At 33.8% G+C, this 13005-nt stretch overlaps 1 protein-coding gene and 1 long non-coding RNA gene across 2 annotated transcripts; one reads left to right on the forward strand and one right to left on the reverse strand.

Annotated features, from left to right (window-relative positions):
- Positions 1-1595: 1595 nt before the first annotated feature.
- On the reverse strand, positions 1596-12379 carry LOC106379580. Its single transcript, XR_001276107.3, has 5 exons — positions 11928-12379; positions 11678-11849; positions 11178-11412; positions 4363-4438; positions 1596-2079 (listed from the first exon to the last, which is right to left on the reverse strand). It is a non-coding gene; the product is annotated as an uncharacterized LOC106379580 (long non-coding RNA).
- Positions 8996-11134, forward strand: LOC106379579 (ATP-dependent DNA helicase PIF1-like). Its single transcript, XM_048748621.1, has 2 exons — positions 8996-10018; positions 10100-11134. The coding sequence occupies exons 1-2, from the start codon at positions 9040-9042 to the stop codon at positions 10672-10674; spliced, it is 1554 nt and encodes a 517-aa protein (XP_048604578.1). The 5' UTR covers positions 8996-9039; the 3' UTR covers positions 10675-11134.
- Positions 12380-13005: the final 626 nt, after the last annotated feature.

Below are 13005 nucleotides of genomic sequence, written 5' to 3' on the forward strand. Positions count from 1 at the left end.
TAGTTTTTTGCCAGTCTGTTTGAGGTCAACCACGATTTTGAAGGTTTCAAGCAAGTAAATGACACTACAAGAGATATCTTTTCAATCCACGTGTTGATAAAATCATATGGTCGCATGGATGTTACCAACCATTTTGGTGTCGTAATTTTAAAATTGTCGGTTGATGTTACCAAAAAGATGTGGTTTGATGCATGATTTGTAAATTTTACATAATGTATTGTTATTAACTCATACATGTTTTTTTAGCTGTTACAAAACATGTTTTCTTTTAAAACTTTGTGGGTAAGATGTTTAATTAGCTTGTGTTAGCTATATATGCTTTGTTAAATGCTATAAAATAAGTTGTAAGGCTAACTTAATCATTATATGTTTTTTTTTTTTTTTTTTTTTTTGGTCAAAATCATTATATGTTTAACTTCAATATTTCTTACTGTTAAAATTATTGTATCTTATGTAAACTAATAAGTTACCTCTACCATATGTTTTACGTGCTAAATAATATATTACATTTGAATCATTGCTTTTGTTATATGATAAGTATAATTTTATAATAAACAAGTTATCCACTAACAATTTATATAACATCTTGAGTTAAAGCTTAGTGTTAAACTTGCTTTGTACAAAATAGTTGTGTTCATATGATACATAATTTGTTAGATGTTTCATAATAGGTTAACAAGATTACTTAATCTTTAGCATATACATGTTTAGTTAGATGATATCAAACATGTTAGACGCTTTTTAAAATGGGTGGTGAGATGTCCAGAAATAACTGCACTTAGCTGATACATAATTTGTTAGATACTACAAAATAGGTTATCGTTCTAACTTAATCAGTATATATGTAATTTCTATTGCAATCCCTAGTCCTCCCATTTATTTTCAATTCCAAAAATTTAACTGGAAAATACATAAGTTAGGAGGAAAATCTATAGTCGTGTTTCAAATTGATATCCTAGAAAACTTGGAGGTTTGGCTTTCTTTGAATCTATCTTATTAAAACAGAAGTACACTTATAGAATAACCCTATAAGTTACACAATATTTACAGTCAAATGCCATTGAGAATTAAATTTATCTCTACTTAAAAATGCTTGTCTTTTCCACATTTCAATTATTTTCCTTATCTAACACCAACGAACTACAAATAAAGAAACCTATTTTTAATAACTCAAACGTGATTCCCATCCTAAAACAACGGAATTGCATCGCATTATTGACATGTTGATCAAGATTTATACAAAATCTTTGATTTACTCAATAAACACCTAAACTTGGGGAACAAGCACAAGATATTATCATTTCCTATTTCAAATCATAACAATTAAGATTTTTAGCATCATTTCGAAAACAAGAAACAGAATAAAAACAAAATATTCTTTTCATTAACCTCTTTTTAATAACTCAAACGTGATTCCCACCCTAAAAAAATGGAATTGCATCGCATTATTGACATGTTGATCAAGATTTATACAAAATCTTTGATTTACTCAATAAACACCTAAACTTGGGGAACAAGCACAAGATATTATCATTTCCTATTTCAAATCATAACAATTAAGATTTTTAGCATCATTTCGAAAACAAGAAACAAAATAAAAACAAAATATTCTTTTCATTAATTTCGCCAAAAATGCCTTGTAAATTAAGCAAATCTTATTCTCAACTAGGGTATTGTCCCTCTACTATATATTCTACCCGAGTACCACACCATTGTACACATTCTATTACGACTTTCCTCACCAAAAAAACATGTCTGCTAACAAAAGGTTTCATCTCATCAGCGACCTTAAACCCTTTAAGGATGCGTGGCGTGTTCAAGTGAAACTGATTCACTCATGGATACAAAACCCACCTTACGCTGATGAAACATTAGAAATGGTTTTAGCTGATCAAACTGTTAGTTCTATAATCATTTTTTTTGTTTTGAATTTAAATATAGTAGATTTTATTTATGATACAATCATTTGTTATTATTAGGGTGCTAAAGTTCAGTGCTCCTGCAAGAGAACTCTCATTAAGCGAGTTCAACGTAGCCTTCCTCTTGGAAAATGGCGTGTTATTCAGAATGTGAAGATATCTGGAACGGGTGGCAAATACAAACCAACAAACCTGGGCTATAAGATGAATATCACAAACGATACTGTTTTTGCAGATTCCGATCTCACTGACGATAGCAGCTTTTAATCTCTAGCAAGTTACAATGAGATATTGGATGGAAGTGTTAATACTAAGTGTCTTATTGGTATATAATTTTGAACTACTTCTCTTAGATTATTTTTATCTTTTCAATACTACATATTCTGACTAGCGTTACTATAATTATTTATGACAGACATAATAGGCCAAGCTATTGATATTGGTGAAGTTCAGATCATCCAAGTCCATAATGTAGACAGGAAAAGGATTCTATTTCGCTTACGAGACAACAAGTATTAGATCGTAACTTAGATTGATTTCAATGAACTTATATTGATTTCAAAAAAAATAATATGTTTTCATGTGTGTAAAACAGTTGTAATTCTTTGGCATGTTGTCTTTGGGGCCGTTATGCTGAGCAAATCGAACATCATCGTGAGAAACATGTTGGTGAAGACATTGTTTGCTTGCTAAGATTGGCTAAAATCAGTGAGTTTGGAGGTATGAAAATATATAATTACCTGCGCTTTAATATGAAATATTTATGCGATTTAATAATTTTTTTTAAACTATCAAAATTGTAGGTGAAGTTCAAATAACAAATGCATTTGACGCATCACTTTTGGATCTCAATCCAACTATGGCTGAGGCTTTGGATTTCAAAGAGAAGTAGAATATTTAGCTTAGCAAATATTTTACTTACTTATTTTTTTATTCAAATAATTAATTTGTTTCTTTTACTTAATAAATGAACTCAGGCTCAAAAATATGGACCTTCCTCTAGCTGGGAATGAACAGAATGACCCGAAAAAGGATCTTCTCAAAGTTGCTGATGATTGGGATGATGTTGGTATCATTTTGATTTCTGAGTTACAGGAAACTTCTGAGGTTTGTTTGTAAAAGTTCAAACTTATAACTAATATTAATTATGCGGCATATTTTTTTCACATTTTGATCTCATGTACCCTATTTGATACAACTAATTGTAGCTCGAGAACGTTAAGATCGTGTGTTCGGTGGAATCAGTAGATACTGATTGGGCGTGGTACTATTTTGGATGTAAGGGTTGTGGCAAGATTGTTACTAGGATCAGAAGGTCTGTGTCTGGCAAGCTTGCTAAACCTCTGTTCCGTTGTGCTGGGTGTCGTACCAATGGATCTAATGTCGTTCCAAAGTAAGATTGTTTTCATTTTTGTCTAAATGAACTTTTTATCAATAAGTTTATATATCAAAACAAAAGTACATGTTGTCCTAACATTGAATTATCATGACAGATTCAAACTTCATTTGATTGTTCATGATGACACTGGAGACTGTAAACTCGTGTTGCTTGGCTCTATTGCAAAAAGCATCATCGGTTTTGAAGCACAGGAGCTTTGGGATGGTTCTTATGAAGAGGTAAGTTTGTGTCTATACAACTTGAATAAAAAAAATGTATTATCTAAATTTTTATTTTCCAGATTGAAGATCCAGAAAATTTGCCTCAACCAATACTGGATTTGGTAGGCAAATCTTTCTGTTTTGGACTCTGTCCCTCTGATTCCGGATCCGAGATCTATAAGGTTTCAAAAGTCTGGTCTGGAGATATTATTCACCAAATTGAAACTGAATCAGAACCAGTCACCCTTATAGAAGGTTGTTCATCCACTGTGTCTTCTGGTGGGGTACGTGTTTCTGAAATCTAGAATGATTTATCCTATTGATGTTATTTTAAGTTGTTGACCAAATGTTTGTTATTTCTTTGGAATGTAGGTTATGTTGCAGGATGTTGAGAATCATGCATCATCAGGAGATTGTGCAACTCCTTTCTCGAAAAGAAAAGAAACTGATTCAGAACTGGCAGACATAACATCTACTTCAAAGAAGTTGTGCACTCCCACAGTCAAGACTGAAAAATCTAAGATCGATTAGTTTTTTCGAAGCTGAAGGACTACCTATGTTTCTTGCTGGCCTATACCTATGTTTTTTGCTTTGAGTGTTTTTATTTTAGTTTTTTGCTTCCGTTGTTTGTTTCTGCACTTTAAGTTTTTTAATAAGTGGATTTTAAGTGGATTTTTTGTTCTCTGATCTTTTATAATAAAGTAGCCTTTTTTTCTTAGTTTATATTTTCTATAAAGAATATCATCAACTAACTTTACTAACCAAACAACTTAGCACATTCTATTGTTCGTCTAACTAAAGTTAATCTATAAAGCAATAAATTTTGTTTTAAAATATTGGGTACCTTAGACATTCAAAATATTTAGTGGAAGAATTATTCCGGCCATTGAATATCCCCACGTTCAATATGAATGTTTCTCCTGCATATAATCATAAAAAAATAAAACATCAGAATATAATATGCTAACGAAATTGTAGAGGTTCACATTTAGGAAAACTTAATTAATCAAAAATATGTATTGATTATACTGAGAATAACAGATGTACCACTTTACATGAAAAAATTCACATTTAACATTTATACAATTTGGAAATTTGGTTACCCTAATATTAAGCCGCTTTTTTATTGCAAAAACTTAATCAGAAAAGTGGATATTGAGTTGCAATCGCAATCATCGCGTCAAACACCCTTTTGTATCTGAAAAACCTAAGGTGAAAAGCTCTACTCACGTATTATGAAAAGGAAAAGAAGGGGGGTTCATGGTAGTGGAAACGAAAATCTTCCTACCAGTTCTACTTATAATAGACAAATAAGTCCTGCAGGCTTACAGAACCAAGTTATACCACTTCGTGATTGCTCGGATTCTACTGTGCCATTGACATCTGTTTTTAATAGGGTTTACCAGACCATCGGATCCTCACCATCTACAACTACCTTTGACCCATTACATGCTGCACAGGGTAGTAGTTCGGCTTCACCTCACACACCATCTACTGCTCCAGTTCGTTTGTTTGTTCAGCCTGCTGCTTATAAATACTAATCCCAATCTATTACTTTTCTCATCACATCATCACCTGTTCTAACATGAAAATATGTTATTGCTGTGATATCTTCTTAGGTGTGGATTTTACTCTAAACCAACCATCATGTTCAACAGTTCATAGAAGTTGTCTGACTAATGCGAACTGTGAGTTAAACAAAACTTTATATTGTTCTTAATATGTACATGTTTACTTAAAATATCATCTGTTACTATTTTGTAGTGTCATTCCGTCCAAACTGTACTAGATCCAAAACACCTCTATCCCAGAATAGAAAGAGAAGAAGAAAGCCCCCACGTTCTGTCTTGGATGATATTACTAATATTTCACATTCTTTATCTAATGGAAACGAAAAAACAACAACAAACATACATTGTGATATCAATCAAGAGGATGATGAACTGCTTGACGATGATTTTGTTGGAGGTACTAATCCCTACGTGTATAATCTGCAAATTAGTTATATTGCTAAGTTTTTTTTTCTTATGGCCTTTGTTTTAGGTATCTCTCATTATGAAGGCGAGCTTGATTTCGATTTTAGTTCTCAAGAAAGTTCAGACTCTGAACTTGAAGCGGACAATGTAGAGGTTTATGCTACACCAGCCACTGATCCGTATCGCCCCCCACCATTTTGTATGAAATCAATTTTGGAACGCTGCCAAAATCGTGAACGGAGGTCAACTAAGGTTCTAAATAAACGAAAAGAAGAAGGTTATTTCATGTCTATTTTTACAACTTTTATAGTATCCTGAATTTGGCAAAAAAATCAATTGCTTATACTGCTCATTTGATTTCACCTGAGCAGAGTATCTTGATGAGGGCGATCCAGATTACTCATGCTCTCATTGTGGTGCTATTATGTGGTTTGGCGAAAGGTTAAACATACGTAGAAATGCTTCAAAGCCTACATTTTCACTATGTTGTTTGCAAGGTCAAGTTCAGTTGCCATTACTAAAAGAACCACCATTGGTGCTGAAAAAGCTGATGGAAGGAGATGACATACTAAGCAAGCATTTCCAGAAGAATATGAGGCCTTATAACATGGCTTTCTCATTTACTTCCCTTGGGGAAAAGTTGAAAGATCAGTTCAGAAGGGCATAGGACCTTCTATGTTTCAGCTTCAAGGAGAAAATTATCATCTAATGGGAAGTCTACAACCAAATGATGGAAATGAAGCCAAGTTTGGTCAGCTATATATAGTAGACACTGAACATGAAGTTGAAAATAGAGTGAACTGTTTGAGGTAAATTTAAACCTCACTCTCCCAATAAACCAAACCATTACTCATTTATGTATGACATTGCATTTAATAGTAGAGTTTGAATGATTTATTTATTTCTGATGTCTATGGTTTCATTTCTTTACAGCAAAGGAAAAGGAAATTTCAAAACAAAGAAGAAAGATAGGCTCAAGGAGGAGATTATTGACATGTTGAGGAAGATGTTGAATGAAGTTAATCCTTATGTGAAGCAGTTCAGATCAGCTAAAGATCGATTTAGGACAGATCCTGATGATGCGTTTCACATGCGTATTGTGAGTGATCGCTTACAGGATGGAAGAACTTATAATACTCCCACGGCTACTGAAGTTGCCGCACTCATTCCTGGTGATTTTAATCTAGATATGAATAACAGAGATATTGTTCTTCAGCAACAATCAGGAAAGCTTCTAAGGATAAACGAGATTCATGCTTCTTACCTTGCACTGCAGTATCCTCTATTGTTTACTTATGGAGAAGACGGATTCAGACTGGGTATTAAAAAAGGTGTCACAGCAGCAACAAAAAAACTAAAGAAGCCTAATATCAGTATGAGACAATTCTTTGCTTATCGTCTTCATGAGCGTAAGAATGAGTCCCACTGTCTCTTACATTCTAGGCGACTCTTTCAGCAATTCATCGTTGATGCCTTTACAACTATTGAGTCAAACCGCTTACGATATTTGAAGTTCAACCAGTCTACTCTACGGTCTGATAGTTATGATTCTATAAAGGAGTCTGAAAATGCTGGAAGGATTGATATGCATGAGCAAGGGACAGAGTTCATATTGCCAGCTTCTTTTGTTGGGAGTCCTAGATATATGAAAAATAACTACTTGGATGCTATGACAATATGTAAGCATTTTGGATTTCCGGATCTATTCATTACTTTTACCTGCAATCCCAAATGGCCAGAGATCACAAGGTATCTGAAGAAAAGGAATTTAAAAGCGGAGGACAGACCGGACATTATTTGTAGGCTATTCAAGATGAAACTTGAATCATTGATGGACGATTTGACAAAAAAGAATATGCTTGGGCAGACTGTGGCATGTAAGTTTAACTACTGAAATATCTACATTATCTTTATTCGTTTCCAATTCATCACTAACTATTTTTTAATTTTTTTTTTGTGACAGCAATGTATACTATCGAGTTTCAAAAACGTGGCTTACCCCATGCCCATATTCTCTTATTTCTCCACCCCACCAGCAAGCTTCCAAACACAGACGACATTGACAAGATTATATCTGCAGAAGTACCTAACAAGGTGGAGGAACCAGAACTCTATGATGTGATTAAAGATATGATGATTCATGGTCCTTGTGGAGCTGCTAACATGAATTCTCCATGTATGGAGAATGGATTGTGTTCAAAGTCATATCCAAAAGCATTTTCTGTGAAAACTACAATTAATAAAGAAGGGTTTCCTATTTACAGAAGGCGTGAGCAATCAGAGAGTTTTGTTGAGAAGAATGGGGTTAGATGTGATAACCGATATGTTATTCCTTACAACAAAAAGCTATCTCTTCGTTATAGAGCTCACATTAATGTAGAGTGGTGCAACCAAGCTGGCTCTATTATGTACTTATTTAAGTACATTAATAAAGGACAGGATCGTGTAACAGTTGCTGTTGAACCTCCTGCTCATATCGTAGACAGCATATTGGCAAATGCACCTGTCCAGCCTCCTGCCAGTACGGATTCAAATATGACTTCAAATGCCACCGGAAATATTGTTGATGGCACTGAAGGAAGTCTTGAGAAGAAGAAGAATGAAATCAAGGACTTTTTTGATTGCAGGTACATTCTATATTCAAAAAGTTTTTTTTTAATACTAAATAGTATTCACTTTTTGTTGATACCGATTATTTTTTTGCAGATATGTTTCTGCTTGTGAAGGGACTTGGAGAATTTTCAAGTTTCCAATTCACTTTAGGTCTGTATCAGTTGAGAAGCTGAGTTTTCATCTACCCGGTAAACAAATAGTTTTCTTCAAGGGGAAGGATAAACTGAAAGCTGTTGTCACTCGAAAACTCATCGAGAATACAATGTTCTTGGCATGGTTTGAGCTGAATAAGATTGATGATCTTGCGAAAACTCTGACCTATGCGCAGATACCTAACTTCTTTACATATAACAAGAAGCAGAAGAAGTGGATCAGGCGAAAAAGAGGTTTTAGCATTGGGAGGATTAACTATGCTCCGCGGAAACAGGAAGATGCTTACTTTTCGCGTGTGTTGTTGAACATCGTTAAAGATCCAACCAGTTATGAAGACTTTAAAACATATGATGGTGTTCTTTACCCTAGCTACAAGGCAGCATGTTTTGCTCGTGGGTTACTAGATGATGATCAAGAGTATATAGATGATATTTTAAGGAGAAGTTATGAAAGCACAGCAAGTGAACTGCGACAATTTTTTGTTATGATGCTGATGAATGACAGTTTATCTATGCTAGAGGTTGTTTGGGAACGTACATGGGAGTGCCTTTCAGAAGATATTGAGTATAACCGAAGAAAATACTTCAAACGACCAGGTAATATTTTTTTTTGTTTAACCAAAAACCGATTCACCAAAGTAATTTTTTTTGTAGTATTCTGACTTTCTCTATGTTTTTCTAGGGTTATTGATCAGTGACGAAGATAAAAAAAAATATGCCTTGCAAGAGATTGACAATCTTTTGAGGCGTAATGGTACTTATCTGGGAAAATTTGAGACTATGCCAAAACTGCCAAAGACAAGGACCCAGGATTCAAATGTCTTGATACTGGATGAGAGAAACTATTCACCTGAGTTGCTGCTACAAACTCTTGACCAAGACTGCCGTAAAATGACAGACGAGCAAAAAAAAGTATATGATGAGATACTTTCGGCTGTGGATGATGGAATTGGTGGAATGTTCTTTCTTGATGGATTTGGTGGTACTGGAAAAACATTTCTCTGGAAATTACTTTCTGCAACTATTAGAAGTCGAGGTGATATTGTGTTAAATGTTGCATCCAGTGGCATTGCTTCGTTGTTGTTGCAAGGTGGTAGGACAGCTCATTCAAGATTTGGGATTCCACTAAATCCCGATGAATTTTCCTCGTGTACTATATCGCATGGATCTGATCAGGCTAATTTAGTGAAGGAGTCTTCACTCATTATATGGGACGAAGCACCAATGATGAGCAAGTTTTGTTTTGAAGCACTTGATAGAAGCTTGTCTGATATCATGGGTAACAATAGTGTCAATCCTTTTGGTGGAAAAGTAATTGTTTTTGGGGGTGATTTTAGGCAGGTTCTCCCTGTAATTAATGGAGCTGGAAGGGCCGAAATTGTGTTGGCGGCGCTGAATTCATCATATCTTTGGGAACACTGCAAAGTGCTTAAACTCACAAAGAATATGCGATTGTTATCAGATTGTTTGTCAGTTGAAGAAGCAAAGGATCTTAAGGAGTTTTCAGAGTGGATACTGAAAATTGGGGATGGAAAAGTTAACGAGCCTAATGATGGCGAAGCAGAGATTGAAATTCCTTCTCAGTTTTTGATTACTGACGCGGACGAACCTATAGAAGCAATCAGCAAAGCTGTGTACGGTGATTCTATTTCCCTTCAAGAAAACAAGGACCCTAAGTTTTTCCAAGAAAGAGCTATTTTGTGTCCAACAAATGAGGATGTTAATATGATTAACGAGTACATGCTGGATAGACTTGCTGGTATATTTTAATGCTTCACGCCTAATTTTTAGTTTCTGTTTTTCTAATACTTTTCTAACGCTTAACTTTTTTCTATTACAGGTGATGAGAAGATCTATATTAGTGCTGATAGTATAGATCCATCAGATAAAATATCTGTTAACAATGAAGCATTGGGTCCAGACTTCCTTAACACTATCAAAGTTTCTGGTGTGCCAAACCATAGCCTTAGACTCAAGGTTGGTTGTCCTGTGATGGTTTTAAGAAACATTGATCCGTCTGCTGGTTTAATGAATGGAACAAGACTTCAGATCACTGAACTAATGGATTTTATGGTTCGAGCAAAGATTATAACTGGAGAAAAGGTGGGGCGGACAGTTGATATCCCTAGGTTGTCAATAACACCATCAGACACAAGATTACCATTTAAGATGCGTAGAAGGAAATTACCCTTGGCTGTGGCGTTTGCAATTACTATAAATAAAAGTCAAGGTCAATCATTATCTGAAGTTGGTATCTTTCTCCCAAGACCCGTGTTTTCACATGGACAGCTCTATGTTGGTATTTCAAGGGTTACATCTAAAAACGGTTTGAAGATATTGATTGTGGACAAAGATGGGAAACCTCAGGCCAAAACTATGAATGTTGTGTTCAAAGAGATATTCAACAATCTCTGACATATTCAGTGATCAGGTATGTGATTTCCATCTACTTGCGTGATTGAGTGAGAAAGTTTTTTTAAATAGTTTATCTATTCTTATCATGATTCAGACACACATGGAATTCAAGAAGACTGGTTGAGAAGATTGTCGTTCTAGACTCATCAGTGTTTTGACGTTGTTTTGTTTTACAGAAGTTAATTCTCAGGATTATGCCTTTTTTTATTTGTTTCAAGATTTTTTTTTTGTATTTCGTATTGTTACATAAACAATTATTCGCAAGAATCCTTAAATTCATTATTATTCAACCGTGACTATACCGTAAACTAAAATATATCGAAACAGTGTCTTTTCTAATCCTATATGACCAAATTTTTCATGTAAAGTGATACCAATGACATGTTCTGTTACCAATAACTTCAATCAAAATTCTTCAAGCAATCTCCAGTTACCCTCCTAACTACCATTTTTCAGTTCCAAGCCTAATTACTATAGTGTTAAGCTATTAAAAATGCACTAACCTTAATATGGATTGCATCACGTTTTGTTTCTCTCCCATGTCTTTCACCTCCTGACAAAGCTCTGGCCCTAAAGATGCCATCATTCACCTGCTCATAAATATATACATAGATAAGTGAACTGACTAAAATACTATAAGATGATTAAAAAAAAATTAGTCATATACTTATCTGTCTAACGCAATGCTTCGGTAGGAACTTGCTTAGTGACCACCATTATACAATTATTTAGTTTGTTCTGTAAAATGAAGATAAAGATTAGTTAACAGTTGCTATTTTACAAATATAAAATATTTCAATGAAATTTAACCAAGCACGATCATATTATAATTTAGACAAGGTGTTCTTCGTACACTTTTAAATCATTCCAATATTTTGTTGTTAAAAAATTAAGATTAAGTGGTAGTTATAGATCAAAAACAATTATACAGATTAGATTGACCTTTTTCTTTTAAATATGGAACCATTGTCTACAAAATCTTTAAAATATAATATAACATCACCTCGACAGATCGTATGAGATGAAGTTGTGTACGAGATGAAGATCTGATTGTTCCAAGTTTGATCTACCAAGTTTGAAGATCTGATTGTTCCATGATCGTACGAGATGAAGTCATCGGTGGATCCATCAAGTTTGAAGATCTGATTGCTTGCATGTCTAATATCTCCAAATCACTGTAAGATCTGCAAGTTCAATATATATCTAAACAAAAAACTTAATTAAAGTACTTGATTAGGGTTACAGTTGATTACCTTGCATAGCTCTTCAGATGGAATTAGAATTCTCGATCATCTATCTTTGTTAGAAGGAATTCGAGGTGCAGAATCGGATTTGTTTTTGTTTTCTTCTCATTGAAGAAGAAAGAGAGACCGCACAAAAAAAGAAAGAGATAAGAGAACATTAACCGTTTGCCAAAACCGAGTTTCCAAAAAAAAAATATCTGCTTCCCGGAAAAAAAACTGTTACACATGGACTTTTAAAATTATGGGCCCTTTTCAATGCTAAATGACCCAAAAGGTTTTCTATTTAACACAAACTCAAGCTTTTAATTAAATTGTAACTTTTTCAATATTATTCATAATCTTAAAAAAAAACTTTTACAAATATTAATAAAATTTAAAATAAGTTATTTTTCATAGCAGTTGAATAAATTAATTTCCATAAAAAAGTATACATTATTTATCTATTTCATATATCATACTAACTCATAATTTTTAATTTCATCTTATTTTAATGGTCGTCAATAGAAATGTGGTCAACCTAAAATTACCTTTTCACACTGTGATCAATTTTGTAATCAAATTATGTTACAACAATTTTTATATTATGTGATGTTTTATTGTCATCATTTGTATTATAATTTTGATACATTATATAATGGTGTAAAAATTTCTGATTACGTTACGTAAACAGAAAAAAACACCCGCCCGGTCGGGCGGGTCCAGATCTAGTTCATGATTCATTGGCATTCTTGGAGCTTTAAATACATTGATGTGATGGTGACGATGACATATTGAGGAGAGAGGTTAGCATTTTGTGGTAAAAATGGAACAAAGATCATTAGTGGGATTTAAAAAGAAGAATGAATTATTTGAAAAAAAAACTTTGATTTCACTAAAGATTAAAAAAGGGAGAGAAAGAGATCAATGGAAGAGATGGAGAGTCTGGAAAAAAGAGAAAACGGCAGAGATAGAGTGGGAAAGAAAGAGAAACAAGATGAGTTTAGAACATGGGTAAAACGGTCGCTCTATGTATATATTGCTACAGAGATTAAGGGTTTCCATGTATTTATGACAATTTCCAAATTTTGGTTGTTTTTGTGTATATACA

This window comes from Brassica napus, chromosome C2 (genome assembly GCF_020379485.1).
Source record: "Brassica napus cultivar Da-Ae chromosome C2, Da-Ae, whole genome shotgun sequence".
Classification (NCBI taxonomy): domain Eukaryota; kingdom Viridiplantae; phylum Streptophyta; class Magnoliopsida; order Brassicales; family Brassicaceae; genus Brassica; species Brassica napus.